The 27,245-nt window shown below is 41.7% G+C and overlaps 1 protein-coding gene across 1 annotated transcript in view; it reads left to right on the forward strand.

Annotated features, from left to right (window-relative positions):
* The first annotated feature begins 15,081 nt into the window (after nt 1-15,081).
* Nucleotides 15,082-27,245, forward strand: part of Stx17 (syntaxin 17) — a 53,261-nt gene continuing 41,097 nt past the window's right edge. Inside the window, exons 1-2 of the mRNA XM_032904313.1 lie at nt 15,082-15,259; nt 23,333-23,398. Coding sequence (XP_032760204.1) covers nt 15,137-15,259; nt 23,333-23,398 — 189 coding nt within the window. The 5' untranslated portion in view covers nt 15,082-15,136. The remainder of the gene's footprint in view (nt 15,260-23,332; nt 23,399-27,245) is intronic.

Here is a 27,245-nt window from a genome sequence, read left to right on the forward strand (position 1 = left end):
GTATCTTTGGCATAGCAAATATAAACATCACTCAGAAACCTTTGGGAAGCACCGAAGCCTGTACATAAGGAGAAACATCCCCTAACGGGTATGACAATGGGATTGGAAACTTGCTGGGCTCTGCGAGAGGGGAGGCGGGGCTCTTGGCGGATTTTGTTGATTTCCTATTCCTTAAATGTATTCCACTAGTTGGGGGATTAAAAGGTTTACTGGGGAGAGTGTCAGTTGTCAAAAGACTGAGGAGTGATTCGATAATCCTGTGAAAGAGAATTCCGGCAGCTTCTCCAACCCGAGTGTGGAAATATTTGGTGCCTCAGAAGTAATTTTATCCTTTGTTATACACACTTGGTTCTTCAATAGCAATCCTGCTGCCCTGGGAAGAAATGGCAGGTTTCATGAGCTTAATTTTCACAGTTTGTGTGACCCTTTGTCTCTCTCTCTTTGCAATTTGCCTCCTACATTTTGACCTCTATTGTCATCTTGGAGGGTTGAGCCCTTTAATACTTAGTCCCATGTTCCTTACCCTGATGACTTTCCTTGTTCTGGAGTCTGCTTTACCCGACATTAAGGTAGCATCTTCGTCTTTCAAGGTTTCATTACATATGGTGAGCTGAACTGGATACCTATTAATATTCATTTGTCAAGTGCCAACTCCCAGCACTCTAGAATAGGACTAAGTTGGAAATAGGGTCTTTAAAGAGGCAATTAAATTAAAATGACGTCACTAGGGTGGGTCCTAACTGACTGTAAACCGTGTACGTACGAAAAGAATATGTTTGGACAGCTGTGAAGAGAGAAGGCAGTGTGGAGACTTAGTGAGGAGCGAGCCACCTGAGAGCCCAGCGAAGAGGCTTGGCGCACAACCTTGCTTCACAGCCTGCAGGAGTAAATGATCCTGGAGCACCCTGCTCTCAGACGTACAGTCTCTAGAGTGTGAGAACATAAGATTGTGTTGTTAAGCCACCCAGGCTGTGTACTTCGTTATGGCAGCCCTAAGAAACTAGAACATTGTGGAATTTCTTTTTTAATTCCAGTTACTTTAGACATAACTGTCTTTCCACGTAAAATGAGTTTCTTGTAGACAATGCATTGTTGAGTTATATTGTTTATGTATTATATACCTACAAAACCTTGCATATCCATACAATTCATACTTACAGTCACTAAAATCATCGGAACCTGTCTCCAATCAGTCCTACTCTAGAAAGCTGGGACAAGTGAGTATTTAGAGGGACCCATTTCAGCTCACCATATGCAATGATACCTTGAAAGATGAAGATGCTAAATTAACATCAGATAAAGCAAACTTCAGATCAAGGAAAGGAACATGGGACTAAATATTAAAGGGCTCAACCCTCCAAGATAGGAGTCTTTAATGTGGGTGCACCTAACAATTGATGTATTTAATTTAACGTCTACTGTGTCCATAAATGTTCAACTTCTTTGCACCTTTCCTTTATTTCTGTTTGCTCCCTCTCTGTCTTTTCTGACACATGGATTATCCTTTTTTAACTTTTATATGATTGCCATAGAGTATATGTGCATATATAGCACAGTGAATGTGTGTGTAAATATATATTATAATTAACCTAACTAAATCCACTTCCAAATAACTTTGTACCACGATGAAGATACCTTCTTTTGAACTTCAAAAAGATTACATGCATGACTGTTTTGCCTGAATGTTTATTTATGCATCACAGGTGTAACTGGTGCCTTTGAAGGCCAGGAGATCTCAGATCCCCTGGAACTGGAGTTACAGATGGCTGTGAACTACCATGTGGGTGCTAGGAATCAAACCTACCTAGGTCCTGTGAAAAAGGAGCCAGTGTTCTTAACCACTGAGCCATCTGTACAGCCGTTGAAGATACCTTCTAATAGAGTACTCCTCCTCTGCCTTAAAATACTGCGTATTTCACAAAAAGGGACTTATCAAGACTGTCCTCCAAAATACCCAACAAGAAGCTAAAAGAACCAGATGCAGATATTTACCCCCAATCAATGAATGGAAGCTGCTGACCCTGTGGCTGAATTAGGGAAAAGCTGGAAGAAGCTGAGGAGGAGGGCGACCCTGTAGGAGACCAGCAGTCTCAATTAACCTGGACACCCGAGATCTCTCAGACACTGTACGACCAACCAGGCAGCATACACCAGCTGATATGAGGCCCCTAACACATATACAGCAGAGGACTCCGGGTCTGGGTCCAGTCAGAGAAGACATACCTAACCCTCAAAAGACTGGAGGCTCCAGGGAGTGGGGAGGTCTGGTGGGGTGGGGTGTGTGGTGGGGTGGGGACATCCTCGTGGAGACAGTGGGAGGTATTGGAGGGGAGGAGATATGGGATGTGGAACAGTCAGAGCGTGGACCAGGAGTGGTATAAAATCTGGAGTGTAAAAAAAAAAAAAAAAAAAAAAAAGATTAAATAAAATTAAAAAAAAAACCTTGTTTTTTTTTTACCAACCACACTGAATTTAAAAATAAAACAGTAAAAACAAAATACTGCATATTATAATATTATATGTTACATTATATGCTTCCCTGTATCCTATAATTGCCCAAGCATTGTTACCATTATTGCTTTGAGCACAAAGTTGAAAGATTGAAAGGCCTCGAAGGAACAATAAGACACGCTGAATTGAAGTATTAGAGTGTAGGAAGTAGCCGTCGAGAGACGTTCACGTTATGAGGTAGACGGCTAGAAGGAGGAGGCACGTTTACAAACTCTAGGGATGCGGGTAAATGGACGTAGACAAACGAGCATGATCTGGACGTGCAGAGAGGGAGCTCACATTGGCAGCCTGTATGCCGGGAGAAGGCCAGAAAGGACTGATGTAACAAAAATGGTGAGCATTTCAGTTTGGATGGAATTGGGGAGGAAAATAATGGTTATTCAACTAGAAGGTACGTGGCGTCCATGAGGAATTTCTCTTCACTTGCATGACATTTTCATGTAACATTAATTGACCACAATAACAACAACAACAATAATAATAATAATAATATACCACATGACTCAAGGAGCATTTCAATTGGTTAAACTTTAAACATCACTTATTACCATTTTAATACGAATGTTTGTTATGGTCTACCAGGAAATATAGTGAAAAGCTGAAGGTGAGTTGGAATGGTAAAATTTGCTTTATTCTGGGATGTTGATTCTGACATCATCAAAATTACCCTAGAGAAATTCTGAAATTGCCCCTAACATTTACGCAGTGTGGTGTTGTGCGTGCTGCCTTACGCAACAGTTTCTAGACACGCTACATTTCGAGAGCAGCTGATCTAGGTAAAGTCTGAAAAGCAGCTGAGGAGAGGGTTTTACCGGAAGATCTGAGGACGTGAGACATTCTGCATGTAAGACAATGATCACATGCTGCACAGTGAATGAGACATGAGCAGAAAATCCTGTGCCCCTGTTTGCACACAGTTGGAACACTGTCTCTCCCATTACATGGAGATTTCATTTAGATTACCTTCACGTATGTATGTGACGTAGGAAGCTTCTGCTATACTAGGTTTCCATGCTACTTCTCAAATGGTCCTTAATTTTAGTTGTCTCTCCTCATCTTTCCTCTCTCATCCGCATCTTTCCTTCCCCTCCTGACTTGATCATCCCATCCCAGCCTTCCCCATCTATTCATAATTATCTATTTCCCTTTCCTAGCAAGACCTATCTGTATCCCCCAGTCCTTTACTCTATACCTATACCCTGTGGTTCTGTGGATTGTAACGTGGTTATTATTACTTAACAGCTAATGAACATAAGCTAATATATACAATCTTTGGCTTTCTGCGTCTGGGAAACCTCACCCAGGATGATTCTTTTCCAGTTCTATCTGTTCACCTGCAAGTTTTATGATGTCACTTTTGTTGAAGATGGGTGAGTAATACTCCATGTGTAAATGTACCACATTTTCTTTATCCATTTTTCTATTGATGGATATCTAGGTTGTTTCCAGTTCCTGGTTGTTAGGAATAGAGCAGCAATGGCCATGGTTGAGCAGGTGTCTCTGTGTTAGAACGAAGTGTCCTTTAGATATACGTTCAAGAGTGATGAAGCTGAATGTTTAGGCACAATGATTTCCATCTTCCTAAGGGACTGCCACACTGATTTCCACAGTAGCTGTGTAAATTAGCAATTCCATCAACAGTGGATGTATGTTCCCCTTACCCCACATCCTTGCCAGTACAAACTGTCACTTTTTTTTATTGATCTTAGCCATTTTAATAGGTATGAAATGAAATCTCAAAGTAATTTTGACTTGCATTCCCCTGATGGCTAAGGGTATTGAACTTTTTGTTTGTTTGTTTGCTTCTTAGTCATTCAAGATTTTCTCTATAAAGTGTTCTCTGTTTAGATCTGTACCTCATTTTAAAATTTGGGTGTTTCCTTGAGATCTCTTTTTTTTTTTCTTTATATATTTTGGTGGCAAGCATCTTTTTTTTTTTTTTTTTTTTTTTTTTTCCGGAGCTGGGGACGAACCCAGGGCCTTGCGCTTGCATAGGCAAGCGCTCTACCCTGAGCTAAATCCCCAACCCTTTATATATTTTGGATATTATGTGAAGTTGGTAAAAAAAAAAACTTTTTCCTACTCAGTAGGCTGCTGCCATGCAAATGGTTTCTCAGTTTCATGATGTCCCATTTATCAATTATTGATCTTATAGTATGATAACAGAACTCTGTTCAAAAGATCTTTCCTGTGGCAATGAGTTCAAGGCTATTCCTCATTTTCTATTCTAGCTCCAGTGTATCTGTCCTTATGGTGAAGCATATTTGAGCCATTTGGAGTTGAGTTTTGTGCAGGGTGTTAAGCATGGATCTATTCTTCCTCATGTAGATATCCAGTTTGACCTGCACCATTTGTTGAAGATATCTTTTTTCCAGTGTGTGTTTCTGGTTTCTTTACTAAAATTCAGGTGTCCATAGATGTGTGGATTTGTGTCTCGGTATTCAATTCCATTCCATTGATCAACGTCTCTGTTTTTGTGCTAATATGATGCTGGTTTTATTACTATAGCTCTGTAGTATAAATTGAAATCTGCAAAGGTGAGACCTCCCACAGTTCTATTTTCCAGGAATGTTTTAGCTATCCAGGGTTTTTTGTGCTTCCATATGAATCTGAGAATCATCTTTTCAAGATCTGTGAAGATTGTGTTGGAATTTTGATGGGGATTGCACTGAATCTGTAGATTGCTTTTGATCTTTTGATAGAATGGAACCCCCCCCTTTTTTTTTACTAGCTCAGTCCTACCAATCTGTGAGCATGAGAGATCTTTCCATCTTTTGATATCTTCTTCAATGACTTGAAGTTTTTGTCATACAGGTATTTCACTTGCTTGGTTAGAGTTACCCCGATAATATTTTATATTATCAGAGGGCATTGTGAAAGGTTTTGTTTCCCTGATTTATTTTTCAGTCCATTTGTCATTTATATATAGAAGAGCCACAGATATTTGTGACTTGATTTTGTACCCAGTTATTTTGCTAAGAATGTTTATAAGTTATAGAAATTTCCTGGTGGGATTTTCAGGGTCACTTATGCATACTGCCATGTCATCTTCAAATAAAAATACTTAGACTTCTTCCATTCGATTTATATCCACTTGTTCTTCAGTTGCCTTATTGCACTAGCTAAGACTTCAAGTACTATATTGAATAGGTGTGGAGAGAGTGGAGTGTCGGCGCCAGCACCGACACAGTACCGAGAATCGGGCGAAAGCCTACGGGATGAAAGAAACACGCATACACACACACAGGTTATCGTGTCAAGCCAGGAGAGGAAGAGAGGAGAGAGGGAGAGAGGGAGAGAGGGAGAGAGGGAGAGAGAGAGAGAGAGAGAGAGAGAGAGACAGAGAGAGAGAAGAGAGAAAGGAGAGAACTAATAGACACAGAGACAGAGAGAGAAAGAGAGAAGAGAGAGAACTGATAGACAACTGATAGACACAGAGAGACAGAGAGAGAAGAGAGAAATAGAGAGAGAGAGAGACAGAGAGAGACAGAGAGAGAGGAAGAGAGAAAGAGACAGAGACAGAGACAGAGAGAGAGAGAGAGAGAGAGAGAGAGAGAGAGAGAGAGAGAGAGAGTGGAAGAGCGGAAGGAAGAGTGAGAGTGAGGAAGAAGAGTGAGAGTCTCCTGTAGCTTTATTCACCACTTATATACCCAAGTCTCCAGGTAGAAAATAACTGGGAAGCACAGTGGGAAACCCTGGCTCCTGACTACCTGGCTCTTGACTTCGGTAACAAAAGACCGACTAGGAGACCTGAATTAATTAGGGAGAAATCCCAGAAGACCAGCCTAAATCTCCAGGATAAAGGCTGAGGAAGTAAAAGGCAGAAGTAAATTGACCACCACCCAGGTGTGGTCCAGGTGTGTCGGTTCCACATGCATCAGCCAGGCTCAGCAGAGGTCATGCAGTGGAGACACCGGGTGTTTACTACTAGGTCTTTTCTTCCTGTGCCGTAAATACATGGGAGAGACCTCTGTCCAACAATCCCATGACTTCTTAACTGTGGCCATGCAGTTACAAAGTGGCCAGGCCCAAATCCAATATGGCACTACAGTGGAGAGTCTGGCCTTGTTCCAGATTTTAGAAGAAAAGCTTTGAGTTTCTGTCTATTTAAGTTGATGCTGGCTATGGGCTTGCTGTAAACTCCCTTTATTTTGTTGAGGTGTGTCTTTGTATCCCTGATCTCTCCAGAACTTTTATCCTAAAGGGTTGGTGGACTTTTGTCAATGGCCTTTTCTGCATCTAAAGAGATGATCATGTATTTTTTGTCTTATCAACCTTTTGTTGATATCTGACGCCCCTTTTAAGCCTCCCCTTCGCCCCGCCCAACCTCGCTGGGGCTATTCAGCTCCTTTGATAGGTTCTCTACCTTCTCAGAAACACAAACACACATTTTTCTCAGTGTTCACTTTCCTACTACAGTTTTAACTTCGTGATTATCATTTGGGAAAGCCACCTCTTTAATCACCTTGAAGTCGTTTGAACTCATTTCTACAGGCTCTATGTGGAAGCAATAATCTTACCAGGTAATGATTTCCCTTTTTGGCTTCTCTCTGGAATGTATACTGCTTACTGTTTTGTTTTGTTCGGATCTGGTTTAGTTAGGATATCAAGAAAACTTTGTCTCATGGCAGCAGATCTTATTACCCTAATAGCTTTATGGCTTAGGGCAAGAGCACAAAACCTGGTCACACTCCTTATGTCTCAATATTGAAAGATTCAATTAAATATTGTAAATTATAAGTGTAGCTAGCCAAACTGTTAGATTCAATATCTTTATCTTTCTGGCTGACACACCTAGGTTACAGCAAACATCATGTAGCTACCTAGAAGGCCAGATCAACCCTACAGGGCCACAGCTTCCTGTGGCACTTTTTCAGAACTTAACACCGATTATCAAAATTCAAAAGGTCCTGTTTAACCAATTCTTTGTGTGTGTGTGTGTGTGTGTGTGTGTGTGTGTGTGTGTGTGAGAGAGAGAGAGAGAGAGAGAGAGAGAGAGAGAGAGAGCACATCATCTCTCAGTGAACCTGGGGCTTACCAATTCAACAAGACCAGCTGTCTGCTGGGCTAGCTCATGGATCCTTTTGTCTATCTAGACAGCATTTATAAACATATGCCACAGAACTTGGCTTTTTATATGGGTGCTGGGTGTCCAAACTCGGGCCTTCAATCTTGTGCTTATCCCATTTACCAATTAAACCATTCCCCATTTCTCTTGTTTAACTGACTCTCTGGCATAAAAAAAATAAATAAATAAAAGTTTCCTAAGGTATTACCTAATACATTTATTTTTCTCCTTGGGATGAAAATTTGATAGACATACCCCATTTTATGAATTAAGGGAACCATAAACACTAGCATCCAACATACCCCAAAGAAAATCCAAATAGCTTAATTAATAGTGGGTTTTATTTTAAACATCGACTTTCAAGACTTTCTTAAGCCCCTAATCTGTGGGCTAAAATTCTCCCTCTACTTTCATTCCACCTGAAGAACTGAGTTTCCTTAGAGCCAACAGGAATCTTCTTAAGACTGTTGAAAACTACCCTATCAGAAGATCCACTCTAAGCAAAAACCTGAAAAAATGTGTGTGTGTGTGTGTGTGTGTGTGTGTGTATGTGTGTGTGTGTGTGTGTGTGTGTGTGTGTGTATGCACATTTTAGTTGGCTGGGTCGTGAGGTCAGAACATTCAGAGAGGAGGACCAATGACCTGCACACACTTCAAAGCTTGTTCTTGCAGCAGCTGGTCCAACTGGAATGACTTGAGAAGGAAATTAGGGAAACCAGGTGTGAGTCCAGCTCTGTCACAAACGGGCTGAACTGGAGTGAGTCACTTCATATCTGTGCTGAGCCTCAAAGCGACAAGCTATCATTTTAATAAGGACAGACGCCCAAAGCACGGCAGCAGGCTCTGGACAAAAAAAAGTTCATCTCTGCTTCCATTTGTGCCTGTGGCCATTCAGATGCCCCCTAGCCTGTCACTCAGGGGCTTTGGGAGGCGGGGCGAGGCGGGGGAGGTTGGCACACCGTTTCTGAGCTTCAGTTTCACACACCTGAAGAGCTGAGGGCACGAGGCTGTCCTCGCCAACAAAATTCAAGGAACACAATGTGCGGGAAAACTGTAACATGTAGAGGGTTGTCCGAATGTAAATTGTCTTGGATACAGTACACAAGACGACCCATAAAACAACACTTTTGGAATTGTTCCTCCAAAGGCTGGCACTCTACATCACGCCCGCTGGGATGATGGGGGCGGGGCCGTGTAACCCCGCCCTTAGAGAGAGACGCCCCGCCCCTCGCGCCTGCGCACTGTGTACCGACGGCCTCGAGCGCCTAGGCGGGAGGTAAGGGGCTGGCGGGCTGCCCCCTCGGGGGCGCTGGGCTACGACGTGGCACCGCGGGCCGGGCTGTGGACGCACGGGAGAGGCACCGGTCTCCAAGCCCGGCTTCGGGTTAGTGTGAGCTCCGGAGCCGCGACCAGAAGTGGCCAAGCCTCCCTGGTTTCAGTTTTGGAGTAGCTGTCCCTGCGGGAGCGGGGAGGCCGAGGCCCCGCGGCGCCAAGCCCTCCGGGGTCGCTATGAAGAGGTGCTCCGGGCCCTGGGTCTCTGGGCCAGCCGCGCGGCAGGGGTTGCCAGTGTGGCCCGGGTGCGCCCTGGTGACTCCATGAGGGAGGACGCGGAGAGGCCGCAGCTGCGGGGCCGAGTCAGCGCTTAGGCTGCGTGTACCACCCACATGCCCAAGGGGATGCATTTCTTTAGGGGTAGTGCTGTCAACTATTAGGGACATTTTTTTCTAGGAAAGGGGCTCTTTCGCTTTTAGATAACTCTCGAGTAATTTATTTCACATTTGGGTACTTTTTTCTTCTTGTGGAACCCTAGTATCATGGTACCCAATGTCATCTTAGTTGCAAGTACCAAGAGATCAAGTTTGTAAAGCACTTGACACCTCTCACTGCAAATGTGTGTGCTTGGAAAATGACTGCGGTCCTGACCTCTAAAGACTTCGAAACGTTCTTTCATCCATGAAACAGCAATTCGTATACATGCACAAGCACGAAACAAAAACTTTGGAGTAATTTACAATTATTGAAAAGTCTCGTAAATTGCAGGAGGCTTTGGTGGCCCACGCCTTTAATCCCAGCACTTCGGAGGCAGAGGTAGGGGAATTTCTTGAGTTCAAGGCTAGCCTAGTCTACAGACTGAATTCCAGGACAGCCAGAACTACACAGAGAAACCCTGTTTTTAAAAAAGAAAGTAAGAAAACCGGTACAAGTAATAACAACACTACAGCACCCTTGTATTAGTATTTCACATACCATACATTGTACAGTCACTGAGAGCAAGAGATTAATATTAGATTAACTGGGTCTCTCTGTGATTCCATTCTTTTTATCAGAGTCCTTCCTCCAATGGGATCTAATAAACAACCTTAACTCTTTATCGACCTGGCGCCATTACCCTTTCCAATCTGTAACAGTCTCATGACTTTTAAGCTTTGGAAGAGTCAGGATTTTTGGTAGTGCCTTTAATCAGGAGTTTGTCTAGAGTTACTTGTGACTAGATTGTGTTGCATTTCTGTTAAGAACACCACAAGGTGTAAATACCCCTTTTCAGTGTATGCCTCCACGGAACCTCCAGATGGGACCTACTGCTTTTGGCTGACACAATCATGATAAATTTGGTATCTGGGGGAGTCTCCATAGCTACTAGTACTCCAGTTATTCTCCCAGTACTATTACTTTGATACTGTGACAACCTTCAATTTCCCTCCTTCCTTTATTGAATTCTCTAAGGAGGAGCTTTCCACTTCTCTTATTTCTTTAACTGTATTCAATTCTTTGTGTCAACATAAACTAGGATTGCTGGGTGCTGGTGACACACGCTTTTAATTCTAGCACTTGGGAGGCAGAGACAGGTGGTTCCCTGAGTTCAAGGCCAGCCTGGTCTACAGATTGAGTTCCAGAACAGCCAGGGCTACACAGAGGAAGCCTGTCTTGGAAAAATCAAAACACAAAAGCTCATATGATTATTTTACTATTATGTACTTTGGCCATTAGGTTTTGTGTTGTCATTATTATTTTCTGTACCTCTGACTTCTTCACCAGTTCTGGAATCAACGCCATCTCTCCTGGTCTCCTTCCCTCACCTGCAGCCCTCTCTCTGTCTTTCAGAATGGTATTAGACACTAAGGCCTGTGGTCTAGGGGTACTCACAGCTACTAGGGTGTCATTGCACCCAGAGCCTCACAAAAGACAGAGGTACATGCAGACTGGTATCTCTGTCTTTTTACACTACCAGGATCATCTTGGTATTGGCTCCTGTGTGTTCTCTAACTGAGGACTGACTCATTTTCTGGGAAATGTTCCCCTATCTGTTCAGTCCTGGTATATGCAGAAAGTCACTCCAGTATGTCTGAAATATACTACCCAGAGAAGCATACAGCACAACTGTATGCTTACAGTGGTCACCAAACTACCATGTCCTGCTCTTTAGCTGCTTCCTTCCCCATGGTAATGCAGTCTTACTTCTCCTGTATCTTGATGTTTTTAAGTTTGCATGAAGTAGCATTTACTCTTTGATGTGTATAGGCCCATGGGTTTCGACAAGTGCAAATGTAACTACACCATGATAATAAATCCTATCACAGATACTCTTTGCTTTTTAAAAATCATTAAAATAACTTCACAGAAGTTTCAGAATCTTATATATTTTTGGATATTTTTTTACATGTGTAAGCTCTTTATCTTTTTAAACATGTAGCATGGTGCGACTTTATGACTAAAAAATAAAAACCAATGGAATGTACTTTCAGTCAGTTTTCAAACACTTCTACAGCAGATTTTGACATTGAACAGGGATTCTTTAACAGATAACAAATGTGAGCTATTTTATTATTTGATGGCATGGTAGATGATATTTTGTTATGGTAACACAATGCCTGCAATAATTTGAATATTATGCCCTCAGATATATAATTACATATTATAATTTTGTAAAAAATAGAAAATGATAGAAAAAATTTAATTCTATCTAGAAGGGGAGTGTGAACTAGAAAAGTCTCCTAGGACACCATTTCCCTCCCCACTAATCAAACTAATCATTGGCTAGAATATGGAGAAGTATTTCTGGTAGAATGTAAATAGAAGAATCTTTAAAGGCTTATTTGGCAATGAGTATATTTTTAAAACTTAAAGTTTCTATTTTTAGCTGTCTAAGTAGTCATGGGAGGTAATATGGATTTACGTATGAGGAAAGAAATCAGAATATAGTTTCTAATAGTAGAAACAGGATCATCTTAAATAGCAAACAATGGATGATTAGATTACAGAACACACACAGTGTAATACTATGCTACTAAAAGTAGGTATATAGTAAGAATGTTTACATGGTAACATTTTCTGTATACTTGGTCATATTATTCAGTCAGTCAGTCATCCCAGCAATAGGTTATTATTTTCATTACATACTTTTATTTTATTCATTGTTATGTTTTTCATAATCCTTTACAATGTTTTGTGTTTTAAAGGGGAGAAAGATGAATTCAGTAAATATTTAGTGACCATATTACCTACCAGATACCTTAACAGACTCTAGGGATCCTGGGAAGTACCAAAAAGAAATGTGCATGTTCTCTCTCTGTCTCTCTCTGACAAACACTCCATTTCTTGCCCCCCCCCCAGAGTCCCTTTCCCTCTCTGTCTCTCTCTCATACACTCTTCCTTTCTCTCTCTCTCTCTCTCTGTCTCTGTCTCTCTCTCTCTCTCTCTCTCTCTCTCTCTCTCTCACACACAGCACACTCCCTTTCCCTCTGTCTCTCTGTCTCTCCTCTAGCTTGCACTCTCCTCTCTCTCTCCTCTTCCCTCCCTTTCTCCCCTCCCTCCCTCTCCTTTTAGTAGTTCTTTTAATGAGGAGTTTGTTAGACTGAGCCTTGCATGTCTGAAAATAATTATTTTGACTTCACCACAAATGATAACTCACCTAGGTATGCTCCAGCTCCTGAGGACTTTGAAGACATTCCTATCTTTTGATATATTGCTTTGATGAAAAGTTGGCTGCTTTTGTTGTTTTAATTTATCTGTTATCTCTGGTTTGCTCCTTAAGATCTTTTTCTTTGTCCTTGATGCTCTGAGTTTCCTATTACGTGCTGAGGTAGGTTTGTTTTTATTTATACTAGCAGAATTTATGTACGTTTTAAAGTTGAGGTCTTCTGCCTTTAATTCTTAGCATAATTTCTTTAAATACTTCCTTTTGGTTGTTTTCTGTATTTTCTATTTGGTATTGAGCTTGTGAATTTATGTCCTTTATCTTTTCGTTTATAGTCTTCATCTTGTCATCGTCCGCATTCTGAGCCCTCTCTCCAGCTAGGTATGAGTTCTTATTTATTTTATCTTTTCAGGTTTTCAGTTTAGGAAGCTTTAATTTCCCTTATGTACCAACTGGCCTGTTAACTCTTTTTGTAGCATTATTTTAATTAAAAAAAGAAAAAGAACCTACTCCTTTATGTCCTTTTGAAAAGTTTGTTCCTTTATTGATGTCTTTGTAGCTTTAAGAATAGACCCTTCTTTTTGGAACACTTGCTCATCTCTAGGCCCGTTATTTCCTGCTATAGTCTGAACCGATTTCTTTTGACTCTGTACTTCTATCCATGTGTCTCTAGTTTGTGTCTGCTCTGTGGTTCAGTTTTCACTTTGCTCTTGGTGCCTGGAAATTTTCCCTGAGAGCTTATATTAGGCATAAGAATGAAGTTCTTAGCCAATGGGTAATGGGAGTAGTTTTTATAGCCATTGTTTCAAGATTTTCAACTGAAAGATAGGAGAGAAACAGAACATTATTTAAAGCAGTTCTTAATGTTTGGGGATATTAGGTCTTTCTGAGAATCTTGAAATAATAAATCCTAAAGAGTCAGGGTCTTACAGAGTCATGTGTGAAGGAGTATCTCTACAAGGCCTGAGTAAGAAGCCATAATCCAAGGGAATTACGTGTTCAATGTATTGTTTTTTAACTATGGGCTAAGGGGGTAACATCAAGCAAGCTTGGTTAAGCAGAGAAGCACATATTTATATAAGATCTGTTACAAGCACAATTTTATAAAACTGATGTAAGTGAAAGGTCTCTAAAGGCAGTGGTCTCTAAAGGGGGTTTCAATGAATGCTCACTTCTAGCTCCTACCTCTTCTGTCCGGTCTCCAAAAGCATATGCTGGGACTCTCAGTATAGCTATAGAATCCTGGTGACACAGAATGACATCTTTATATATCTGAAGAGAATCTGGTTCTTTAATTTTTTAAGTATATTTATTTATTTGTGTGTATCATGTATATGCTATGGTGTGCATATGGAGGTCAGAGGAAGACTTGCGGGAGTCAGTTCTCTCCCACGTAGGAACTGAGGATCAAACTCAGGCTGCGTCTTGGCAGCAAGCGCCTTCACCCACTAAGCTGTCTCCTGGCTTTGTAAATATGGTTCTTATTGGAGTTCTCCTGCTGGTTATTTAGTAGATACTGCTAATCACTTTAAGAAGAGGAGATAAGGGCCTTCTGTGAGAGGAGTTCTCTATTGTGCAATGTACTTGAAGTATATAATTGCACAATTACAGTATGATGACATTGGAAGTGAGTTTGATACAAGCAGAAATGTTAAGAGGGATTTTTTTTCCTTGAAGGTTTGCTATTTTGACAGTTTTTAAAAAGATGGCTATTCTGTGCCCAAACATATCAGGAAGTCATCCTCATTTTTAACAGTGTTTACACACATACTGCACATTATAAAAGACCTCAGGAAATAGCCACAAAATGTAGAGGAGATCCACACTGCAGGTTGAGGAGATCATTGATAGTTTTATTTTATTCTGTTCATTTTCATATTTTCTTTAAGCTTTTAATTGCATTTTATCCCCCCCCCCACGTGTGTGTGCGCTTTCCTTCTATCATGTGGGTCCCAGATATTGAACTCAGGTCTTCAGGCTTGGTGGAAAGCTCTTTTGCCCACTGAGCCATCTTGTAAGCCCCATGTATACATATTTCTGAACATTCTAGAGTAAGCTTGGGAGGTGGAGCCAGGAGGATTTCGGTTTCCAGGCTAGCCTAGAGTTATGTAGTTCCCATCCTGCCTGTGCAAAAACATGAACACTATTTGAAAAGTATTCAAGAATGACTAGATGCTACTTTCCTGAAGAGATATTTTAATATCTATCATTTCATAGAGAAACAAAGCTATTCGAGGTCAGTTTTGGGTTTTTATGTATTTAAACTGTAATTGTGTATTTGTCGCCTTTCACATTTTAAAATTTTATTTTATGTGTATGAGTATCTGCTGGCATGTATGTTTGTGTGTGTGTGTATGGTGATATGGGCAGTGCCAGAAAGGGCCAGAAAATGGTGTCAGGTCCTCCGGAACTGTGGTTACTGATGGTTGCAAGTCATCCTGTGGGTGCTGGGAACCAAACCTGGGTCCTCTGGAAGAACAGCCCGTGCTCTTAACCATCATGCTCTCTCTCCAGCCCTGTATTTGTTTACTTTTAAAAAGCATGGCATCTGTTGTGAAAGCCTTCTTCACTGTTCCCGTTCAGGTGTTTCTGTATGAGAGGAGAGAGCTGCTGTACGAGCTAGCGGCTCGACAGGCTGCAGGATGTCCGAAGATGAGGAAAAGGTGAAGCTACGCAGGCTTGAACCAGCCATCCAGAAATTCACCAAGATCGTGATCCCAACAGACCTGGAGAGGCTGAGGAAGCACCAGATAAACATCGAGAAGGTGAGCATCCCATTTCTACCACAGAAGCAGGTACCATGTGGATTCTTACTTGCTATCTGCATTTCAGCGAACAGCGAGGCTTTTCTGAGACACCTCCACCCTGCTGATGCAGTGGCATGACTTTTCAAGTGGTCTTCAAGTTCTACAAGTGTAATTCTCTTATATTCCTTTTTTATGTTGAGGAAGGGAGATAAGGATAGCTTATGCCTTTTTAATTCACATGCGGAGGTCTTAGATAGTAATTAAATTCAAACTGTTTGATGGTGCCCTGCAGTGTGAAGTGGGGTGCTGAGCTAATGGACCTGCCTTAATCTCCTGCACCCCTTGGCAAGCGTTTTGAACTTGTGCCTATCGAGAGCCTCTATCCTCTTCAAGTGTACATGTGAAAGATGTAAACAGTTGTGTGCGGTGAGGGAATTTCCTTTCTCCACTGCTTCTCTTTGACGAAGGCCCCACATTGAGAAGTACTGCCAAGGTAGATGAGCTGCTTAGAGGCCCTGCCCTGCCCTAGCCTCGCCAGGGCGTGAGGTTCACTGAGAACTGAGCTTTGCCTGGGAAGGCGGGCTGTCTTCTGCTCTCAGCACTGAGCTGTGCGTACCTCTCCTTCTTTATTGTTATTTTTGTTTTAGGGTTAGGGTGGGCGATGTGGTTTTTAAGTCTTCTAGTACAAGCTGTATTCACTAAGAATACCAACGTTTTTCTCCTACTGATTTTTGTATCATTTAAGTGCTTTTAACAAACACAGAAATTAATTTCTAAGATGTCTGCAATGATGATTCGTCTGAGGGTCTTTTCTAGAATTCAGGATTAATATTTTCCATCCCCAGTTCTTTCTTTCCATATGGAGCTTGTCAGGAGAAGAAGGAATTGTCTGGTAAACTGCTTACTCTGGGACTGGAAGAAAGTGAAAGCTCTCCTGCTTTGCTTAATGGAGTAGAGAAGAACAGCTTATCAAACCCTTTTCCTTGAGTTGAGCAATCCAAAGTGAACATGGCTGCTTCCATATCTCTCCCTTGCCAAGGATAAGACTCAGGCAGTGAACTGAATCTGAAAGGTGTAAGGTCTGTGGTCTGGCTATAAAGCCATTTCCCCCTTGATTGTCCTACTTTAACTTTGACTTGTAACAAGTCTTTCTTAGTTTGCATGAAAATGCCTGCTGTCCCTGCCCTTCAATCCTAGCTTCTTCTGGGAGAGCCCCACAGCAAAGCCCAGGAATCGGGTTGGGTGCATTGCCGATTAGATTAGCTGACCCAGGTATAGTAGGAGAATCACCCCGAGTTAGTGCCATTGAACCTGCTCTACCTGAACATGTTTCTTTTAGCATGTTTGCTTATTATGAAACCTTTATACATTATCAGACAATTATAATGGACAGAGAGATGATAATGTCTAAAGCCAAGAAAGTGGGCTCATAGCAATTTATGCTTTTTTCTTCATCCTTGAACATTTCACTGTCTGCAGGGTTTCTGGTTTGCTTATGAAAGCTCGTCTTTCTGTGCACAGGCTTGAGTGATGCACTTCGGTGTCTGGGCTGTGGCATGAGGTGCACTTAAAACTGAAGCACTCACTCTGTTAAGAATTAAACTCAGGCTCCAGGTGGCTTACGTGCCTTACTTTCAAAAAGGCATATTCTTCTTAAGGAAAAGGTGTAGAAAGATAAAATATTTATTATTCTGGCCATCAGTCATCCAATATGAATTTAAAAGAAGAAAGCCAGACTGGAGGGAAATTGAAGGTAAGCCTTTAGCAGAGTGAGTCTGCAACAAAGGAAACAAAGAGAGCAGTGTGCTGGGGACACCTGGGCCATGTGCATAGGCCCTGCAGGGGGACCCTTCACACATGATGAGTGTTACTAGCATGTGATGCTGACGTTTGAAGCCTTAATGTGTCATAGGTGTACACAGTGAGTAGGGACTGCAGGATAGCCGACTTGGAACACAGTGGTCTTTGTTGGGATCTAAAGAGAAATGTACTGTGTGGGATGTACACAGGGTTTGAATGAATTAGTCTGTGGTGAAGATGCGAGTGGCTTATCAGATAAGGTGGAGTCTGTTTGCCTTAGATTTGCTCCCTCTCGTCTCTCGTGTGGTGGAAGCTGTCCATTGCCTGCAGGCATGCTCCCCACACCCAGCTTCATTTCCCCTAATGATCTTATTAGGGCCTTTTCATTTTGAAGGTGAATTCCTCTGTAAAGAAGGTAGAGGAAGTGAGGCGCTGAATAATTTCACTTTCTGTCTTCATCTGTTAATGACACGCACCCCATCATTTGCCTTCATCCAAGCTTTGTTTGTTCAAATCCCCCAGCTCTGGTTCTTCCTGTGGGGTGTGCTCTGTAATGTCATCACTTCATATTTAATCACACTGTCCCGACACAACCCTGTTCACAGGTTTAACGTCTATGTTTTAACTCCAGTCTACCTATTGGAGTTATTTTATCAGAGGTAACACTGTGGTAGGGAGGAAGTGGGGGGCTAAGAGGGTCGGGGGTCCTTCTCTTAAGAAGGAAAGTGAGCAGGAAGACAACAGAGAGCACTGAGGGATTCCTAGTCAGGCTGCTTGGGGTATGATACGCCATCTCCCCTTCACCTTTATTAGGCTTGGAGTCCAGGATCCCAGCGTCTCTAGTGGGCCTTGCAGAGAGGGCCATCTTCCATGGTCATAAGGCCTGGCCGTTGCTTGAGCATGTGGGGATGTAGTGTGGTAACTGTTTGCAGCTTCCACCAATCTGCTTTCTCCTTACCACACTTTGTAGGGAGTCGCCTGCACCTAACGGCTCTGGGTGCCCAGCTTTCCTGCAGTACAGGTGCCTCTCTCCTCCCAGCCACCTCTGTGACCCCAGAATTGTCCCTCCCGCTGGTGCCGAATCCACTGCAGTGTGTCAGTATTCTTACCAGCCTTTGAAGTTTGCTTAAAAGTTCTTGTCTGTGTTTATCACTGCTCTTGTGAATTTTCACTTCTTAACGTTCTTTATTGTAGTTTCCTGAGATTTTAAGCAGAGATGAATGTTTGTATTCAATCTGCCAGGTTTAATGAGAAACACGATTATTTATTACAGGAAATAAATATTAGCTTGGTATTTGCTGTTGCTCAGATTGTTTGCATTGAATAATATGTAAAAATAGATTTCCAATTCTCAAGAAGTTTGCAGTTCAGTTAAAAACACAAGATAGGAACTAATCCAAGAATGATTCTAGGCAGCGTATGATGAGTGTGTGTGGAATGGGTGACGTGGGCTAGACAGGTAGCATGCAGCCTGAATGCAGCAGTACCAAATGAAAGAAGCAGGCTGATGTGCTACTTATGCATTTGTTCATATTTGTTTGTTAATTTGTAATCACAACGAACCGCCCTCCCCATCCTGTGACTGTTTCTTTACCAAAACTCAGATGATGGAGAATGATACTGGATTTGGTGAATGTGATCTTTTAGTTCTTGTCCATGTTTGGTTATCAAGGAGCTATAGGAATATCTCACAGTTCTGGCTAGCCAGCCTTGATCAAAAGCCTGGTAGAAATTTGGAAGCTTCCAGAAATATTTTCCTACTTTTAAAAAAGATATACATATAAGGAAACATTCCCATTTCTTCGTGGTCTGGCTGTGTCTTCCTGTTGTGTCTGGAAACTATAGCCAACCCTGCTGGATTAGGGCACAATTGCGGGCCTTATTGGAAGTGGTCAAGCAGACAGCAGTACCCAGGCACATGATAACCTCGTAATGCCTGTATTGAACCACCCTGGGATGACTGCTACACTCCTGGCTGTTTTCTGTGTTTGTTGTTGGGATCATTTTAAAGTTCGTGTTTCTGTATTTTGCAACCCAAAGCATAATGTAGTGGTTTTGCCTTAATTTACCTGCCTGTCCTGCTGTGCAGATAGACAAAGACCATCTCCTGTGAAAGCCAGCAGAAAAGGGATGCTTGTCAGGGGCCCAGACCTAACTACCATTTAAAGGTTGCTTCTTCTAGTATTTTTCACATATATTATTAACTCACCCCACTTTACACCACCCCTACCAAATATTTGGGATAATAGCTTTTCATAATATGTAGTAATTTCACAAAAACTGGAATAGTAAACAATGTGAATTATTTTATTTTTTTCTTTTTGTAATTCACTGTCTTAAGAGATAATGCCATTGAGACATAATCACTTCGACAGCCTTTTTGACTTGTGGGTAAATAATGCTGGCAGTAGCAAAGGCTGCTGCTTTTCTCTGCTGAGAATTATGTTACAAGTTTCCATGTGTCATAACACTTCGTCTGACAATAGCTTTATAGGCCAAATATTATTGATGTTTGTCTTCTAGTTTTCTATGTTTATTTATTATTTATGTGCCAGTATGTGGACACATATGCCACAGTGTGCATGTGGAGGTCAGAGAACAACCTTTGGAGTCCTCTCTTCCTTCTGTAGTGTGGTTCCTGGGGATTAAACCCAGTTCTTAGGCTTAGGGACAAGTACCATTACCTGCTGAACTATCTCACCAACCCAAGTTTTGCTTTTTGAGACCAGGTTTCACTATGTAAACCCCAGCTGGCCTTGACCCCTTGACCTCCATTTCCTAGCTCCCGAGTGCTGGGATTACAGGCCTGCACTGTCACGCTGTATTGTGCGTTACGTGTAGGTGGAGAGACACTTGGAGTAGATCAGCTGCCTGCTCGGAGGTTGCTATGTTAGTGCGTGTGTCTAGCTACATGTGCTTAAGAGCATGCTTCCAGGAAGGGCATGGTATGAGTGAGTGCAGAGCTGAGCACTGCGTCCGTCTTCTCAGAAGGCCACTTCTTGCTGCTCCTCTGTAGTTGCTGTGAGCGGGTGGCTGTTGAGCCAGATAGTGCTGTTCCAGGCTCTCTCCTCAGCTCCAGGGCAGAGCCTCATATGCACTTCATCCTACTTCTCACCAAGTGCAGCAATGATCTCCTTTCTGGGCCAACTCTTCCTTCTTTCATGTCACCTATGGATGTGATTGGTATGTGCTTTGTTTTGAAGTTATCAGTGAGAATGCTGGACAGAAAAGGGACAGGGCCTCCAGTTCCCCAAGGACTCACACCCTCTCTCTACTAATTTAGTAAACACTTCCCTGAAGATTTACATTAATATTTATAGCCCAGGTCTTTTAAATATATATATTCTTTGTGAAAATTAGGTCAACATTTGCAAATATTAGGATTTCTCGAGTTCTTCATAAATATACTGGAGTATTTGCAAGGTTTCTTGGCTTACTCAGATGTCATTTTCTTGTGCCTGTTGATTTGAGCTCTTTGAAATGAGTAGGTTTACTCTTTTCTTGACTTCCCTCCTTCCTCCCCTCCCTCCCCTCCCTCCCCTCCCTCCCTCCTCCCTCCCTCCCTTTTTTAGAGGAGAAGGGTTGGATTTGCTAATGATAGAACACTCTTGGATGCCAGGCAAGCACTGTAGCTGTGAGCGGTATCCCTAAACCTGCTGTTGTGAGATCGCATCTCTCTATGTTGCCCAAACTGGTCCTGAATTTTTGGATGTCAGGTAATCCTCCTGTCTCAGCTGACTGGTTAACTGAGATTGCAGGCATGTTCCTTCATACTCAGTTTTACTTCCTCCTAATAATTTATTAGCACTTTTCTATTTTGCAGCTGAAGGGAGAGGAAGGTAGAAAAGGAAACTGAATAGTTTTACTTTCTGTCTTACATCTGTAATGGCATTCACCGTACCATCTGCCACCATTCAAGCTATGTTTTTTGTTCAAACTCTAACTCAGGTGCTTCCTGTGGGGTATACACTGACTGATGCTCTGACCTCAGATATATAAACACACCATCTTGACACAGCACTGTGCAGCAGACCTTGGCATTTATATATTTAATGCCTATGTTTTGACTATTTGGTGCAAAGCTGCAAATATCTGTGTTTCCAGACAGTTCTGATGGTGAAATGATAATTATAAGGAGTAAGGTATTAGATGATGGGACTGCAGAGTTAGCTCAGTATAGTGTGAGGACTGGAGTCCGGGTCTCCAGAACCCACAGAAAAGCTAAGAGGTACTTGGTCTGCTTGCAATCTCAAAACTTGGAGAGATGGGATCTCCAGCGAGTTCCTACTGCTGTGATTAACAACCATGGCCAAAGGATCACAGTCCCATCACTGAAGAAGTTAGGACAGGAACTCAAGCATGGCAGGAAGCTGGAATCAGGGGCCGATGCGGAGGCCATGGAGGAGTGCTGCTTACTGGCTGACTCTATCTGCTTCCTTTAAGTACTTAGGATCACCAGCCCCAGGGCAGCAGTGCGTGGGTCATTGCACATCAATCCCTAATTATAAAAATGCTCTATAGGTTCTCCTACAGTCTGATCTTTTGATGGAAGCACTTTTTCAGTTGAAATCCCCTTCTCTCAGATGACTCCACTGTGTCAAGTTAAATAAACTAGCCCCACACCAGGGCCAGCTCGCTAGCTAACTAGCTAAGTCAGCCAGCTCCAGGGTCAGCTCAAGACCTTGATGAAGTGCATAAAGCAGAGAATATCTGACGTAGCCATGTAGACCACCACAGTAACATGTTAATCTCTGGTCTCTACACACTCGTGCACATACATTTACATCTCCTGACATGTGCACTCACATGAAGCACATATGCCCCACACACACACACACACACACACACACACACACACACACACACACACACACACACACACACACAAAAAATCTCTCTTGCAAGGAAGATACCCAGAAGTAGAATATATAATTAGTGAATTAGCCTACCCAAGCCTTTAGTATAGGTACTACTCATCAGTATTCAAGTATATTAGAGTTACATTTTGTTGTCCATATTTGTTGGTATGTTTAGTATTTGGTAGTCCAGGTGAGACAGTTCTTTATGTAACCCTTCGTCCCTGGCCCATCTGCTCACGTCGTGTAGCTCTCTGTTGATTGTGTAGTCATGGCGCCTGTGAAGACAGTTTCTTTCTCCTTAGTTATCTTTTTCCTCTGGTCCTTTCCCTCTCTCCCTCCCTCCCTCCCTCCTTCCTTCCTGTCCTTCATCTTTCTTATACCTACAGTGCTGACTAGAGTTTCCAGTGTGATGGTAGCTGGGACCTGCAAGACCAGATCTTTACCTTCTTTCTAGTCTCAGAGAGGGCCCTTCACCACAAAGTATGACATTATCTGTGTGGATTACATTTTAACAGCTGCCTCATGGTTCAGAGTATACATACTTGCCGTGTGTGTGTGTGTGTAGGGGGGGCGCTCACACACATGTACACGTATGTGCAGGCACATGTGCCATGTTGGCATATAAAGGTCAGAGGACAACTTAACAGGAGTTGGGAGTTAGTCCTGGAGATGGAATTCCAGTAGTTAGGCCTGGCAACTCCCTGCTGAACCATCCTGCCAACCTGAGAGTTTAGAAATTAAAAATTGATGTTTATCAGAGTTTTTACCAATTTTCCATACTCTTCATTTCTTTGGGGAGAATCAATGTCCTGCCAGGTCAGCATTTCTCATCGTGACGGGCGCTGGCAGCTGCTGTGGCTGTGAGCACACACTCTCCCCTCACTCCCTGGGCAGGAGTGCTGGTTGAGCTGTCTTTTCTCTGTGACCTGCATGTTCCATTGTTCTCTGGCTCCTGGTGTTTACTGGAGACTTCTGTCACTCAAGCATCCTTTTTCTTCCTGCTTGCTTTTGGGTTTATTGATTGTCTTTTTTTAATTCTGACCTTAGTTCTTACCATTTAATGTCACTATTAGCAAACACTTAAAATTCTGCATGCGTGATAAGGATGTGTAAGGAATGCTGTTCATCTTCCCGGTCTCTTTATATCCTCATTCTCTCTCTCGTCCATCCCCAGAGAATTTGCAGTTAGGCAAGTCATTATTTTTCCAAAGAAATGTAGTTAGGCCTGAGATTTTGTTATTTTTATTATTATTTCTAAATTTTTAAAATGTAATATTGAACTGCCATTACAAAAATCACTGTTTTTCCTCCCTGGTATGTTTTGAGTAGATGAGTAAATGTTTTTACGGGAACTGGACATGGTCTTGTGATATAAAAGTCAGTGCTTTCTGCATTTTTTCATTTTTTCTTCCCCTCTCTCTTTTTTACATAGTATCAACGGTGCAGAATCTGGGACAAGTTGCATGAAGAGCACATCAATGCCGGGCGTACTGTTCAGGTAAGGCCACTGTGCGTGGTGAGTCAGTAGGAGAAACGGTCTTGAGAAAAGTTTGCTAAAATAATTCAGGATGATAAGCCTGTATCAAACATGTTCCTTGTATGTATGAGGTTAGACCCAAGCATAAACAAAGTCCATTCCTTTTGTGCTCTGTTTATCCCAAATGCTCTGGAATTTTAATAATGTGTGTCATATTGTGTGTTCACATCTCAAAACTAATGTTCATTAGTTCTGTAAATTTTTATTTATTTGTATTTATTTTACTTTATTTTTATGTTCATTGGTGTTTTACCTACATGTATGTCTGTGTATGACGGTGCTGGAGTTACAGACCCTTGTGAGCTGCCATGTAGGTGCTAGGAATTAAACCTGGGTCCTTTAAGTGGGTTAAGAGCAGCAGTGTCTTAACCACTGAGCCACCTCTCCGCACCTATTTACTTGTATTTTGAGACAGGATCACACGGGGCACAGGCTGGCCAGTTCAGATCCTCAGCACATGTAAAATGTCAGGTGAGATAGTATGCATTGGTGACCCCAGTGAAGACAGCCACATTCTCAGAACCTGGTGTCCAGCCAGGTTAGACAGCCAGTGAACTCCAAGTTCTGTGAGAGACCATGTTTCAAAAAACAAGGTAGAGAAGAATGGAGGAAGATACAGGCTCCACACATACAGTCATATACACTAACATGTACAGATGTGTAGTCACACACACTAACATGTACAAATGTGTATTTTATTATAAGGCTCACCAAACAACTCCCAGATTGTACCTGACCTGACATCTGTATATTCATTCATTCACTCACTCACTCACTCATTCACTGTTTTCACATTACAAATGCTGAGTTGAATGGTGCAAAAGAGACCACATGTCTTACAGAGTCTAAGTTTTGTACTACCTGCCCTGCAAAAAGGTTTGCCAGTCCACTGAATGTGGCTCAGAGGACTTTATCCTGAGATCAAGCCTGAAAACTTGAGTTCAGCCCTCAAAACCCATATAAAAATCTGGACACTGTAGGACATGTCTCGATTTCAACATTTCTCCAGCAAAGTGGAAAGTAGAGATGGGAGAGTACTCCCTAAGATTCTGGGCTGGTCACCCTGAGCCTTGGTGTAGCAGTGAACAGATAGACCTTGCAAAGGAAAGTGAAAGCTGGAGCCAACACCAGAGGTTGTTTTTCACCTCACACACATACGCACATATGCACACAGTCAGATAAGCACATGTAGACAACTGTAATATACATATACATATATATATATTTAAATTAGTATAGCTGCCATATAGTGAAAATTGGGATTGGATGAAATGGTTGCAAAATGTCCCTAGAAAATGATCCAGAAGTACAGGAGTAGGTAGATATCAGCAGCTTCAGATAAAAAGATGGAGAATGGGGTTGGGGATTTAGCTCAGTGGTAGAGCGCTTGCCTAGCAAGCGCAAGGCCCTGGGTTTGGTCCCCAGCTCCGAAAAATAGAAAAATAAAAATAGAAAAAAGTAAAAAAAAGATGGAGAAAAGCAGATCATTTGAAATTTAGATGGAAATCTGACTTGTCGCTGTGTATTTTATTAGAAGGTACTAGATTAGGCTTGAGGTAGAGGGCGGCATCGCGGCTCTTCATGTGTCTCACATTGCCTGGTGCCTGCAAGAGCGTGTTAATGTTAATGAGGTCATTATGACTTGGGCTTCTTACCATCTTGACTGTTTAATGTTTCACTAACAATCACATGATTTGATTGAGTTATCGACCGTGTCAGAGAATTTGGTGTACTAGTTTTTAAAATCATGTTGACATTACTGGCCTCCATCTGGCATTAGAGAGTTATGTGTGCCATTAAAGTAATGAGAGAGAACTGTTGTGAGATAAAGGTGTCTGCTTACTTTATTCATTTCTGCCCAGGATTTAGTGCAGAGGCTTGTTCTTGCCTCGTTTGCAATAAAAACAACTTTTGGAGAAACAGGTTCATAAAGAATTTCCAGATTTATCAGAATTGGATTTCCATAAGATCTACCTTTTCACTTTGATTTTTGTCTTTAGAGACAAGGAACTTCTTAACTTACATGTAACTAATTTTCCAACCTTTTATTTATTCATTTTTTTTCCTTTGGTACCTTATACAAGGAATTTTCTCCATACAAAGATGATGATAAACAAGATTTTGTTTTAAACTGTGTCATTAATTTTGTTTCTGAGATAGAATGTTATATAGCTCAGATTAGGCTTAAACAAATTATAGAGTTGAGGATGGCCCCAAACTCTTCACCAACCTTGTCTCTTGTCTCTGAGGTAGTAGTATAGGTGCACACTGCTACACCAGGTACTAATGAGTCTGTTCTTAGGTACCTTGGAGCACGTATGTGTGTGTGAATGCAGACATATAGTTAATTTTTTTTTTTTTTTTTTTTTTTTTTTTTTTTTTTGGAGCTGGGGACCGAACCCAGGGCCTTGCACTTGCTAGGCAAGTGCTCTACCACTGAGCTAAATCCCCAACGCCTATAGTTAATTTTCATAAACAGATTTTATGGCCAATTACCTTAAACTTATTGTTTCTAATTTTTGCAATCCCTTTGATTTTCTTTTCACAGTTCAACTTTTGAGACTCGTTTTTCTTCTCTTATGATATCACCATATTTTCAGATTCCTATTTTATTTTGATTACTCAAATATTAAAAAAAAAATCTTGCTCACCAATCACTTGAAGGAAGAGTTGTTTAAAGATAAGCTTGTTCAACTGGGTGTTGGTGGCTCACCACACCTTTAATCTCAGTTCTCTGGAGGCAGAGACAGGGGAAATCTCTAAGTTTGAGGCCAGCCTGGTCTATATGTTGAGTTCCATGATAGCCAGGGATCCTACACAGAGAAACCCAGTCATAAAAACCAGACAGACAGATAGACAGACAAACCAAAAAAGCAAAACCAAACAAACCACCACCACCACCAAAGATTGCTCAACTATATCTTCTTTTATAAAAGGCCACTTAGAGCCAGAGAAATGGCTCAGCAGGTAAAAGCCACCTGACAATCTGAGTGATACTTGTAACCTGTGTGGCTGAGGGGAAGAACCCAGGCTAATGGAAGTGGTGGTTCTCTGATTGTGTATGTGACGCTCCAAATACACAAAAAGTGAAAAAATAACTTAAACACTATGTAAAACAAAATAGCTTCTTCTGTAAAAGAATTTTTTCATTGAAAAATTTTCATACAATATATGTTGACCATATTGTTTTTCTTCCCTCAGCTCTTCAGAGATCCTTCCCACCTCTCTACCTACTCAACTTCATATTTTCTCTCTCTCAAAAAATAATAAAACAAAAAAATTCCTTTAAGAAAAAAATAAAGCGAAACAAAATAAAAGGCACACATAAATCCATGGAGTCACTTTTGTGTTAGCCAACTTGGGTCTGCCCTGGATGTGGCTGGTAGACCCAGTGACACTCCTTTAGGGAAAACTGATTTCCTTTTGCCAGCAGGTATCCATTGCAAGAAGCTTCTTGGTTAAAGGTGGGCCCTAAATCCACTTCCCTTCTCTGTTCTGTTTTTCTAAATGTAAAATGTCAAAATATACATTTTTAATGACTTGAATCATATGCTTGCTTTAAACAAGTTACATACAATTTATGAATTCAAGTTTTCTCAACTGTCAAATTAACATAATGGTCTGTAACTCTGAGGATAGTTGTAAGATTGTTAGTCGTACATACGTGCCGATGTCTACAGCCCACACAATAACAGCAGATATTCAGTAAGTTAGTTTGGTTATAAATGAGTTATATCGCATTACTCTCCCCAGTTTTCTGACCTGTCATACGAAAGTGTAAGGTGATCATTTGGATGTGGATGTGTTA

The sequence above is a fragment of the Rattus rattus genome, chromosome 1, assembly GCF_011064425.1.
Source record: "Rattus rattus isolate New Zealand chromosome 1, Rrattus_CSIRO_v1, whole genome shotgun sequence".
Classification (NCBI taxonomy): Eukaryota; Metazoa; Chordata; class Mammalia; order Rodentia; family Muridae; genus Rattus; species Rattus rattus.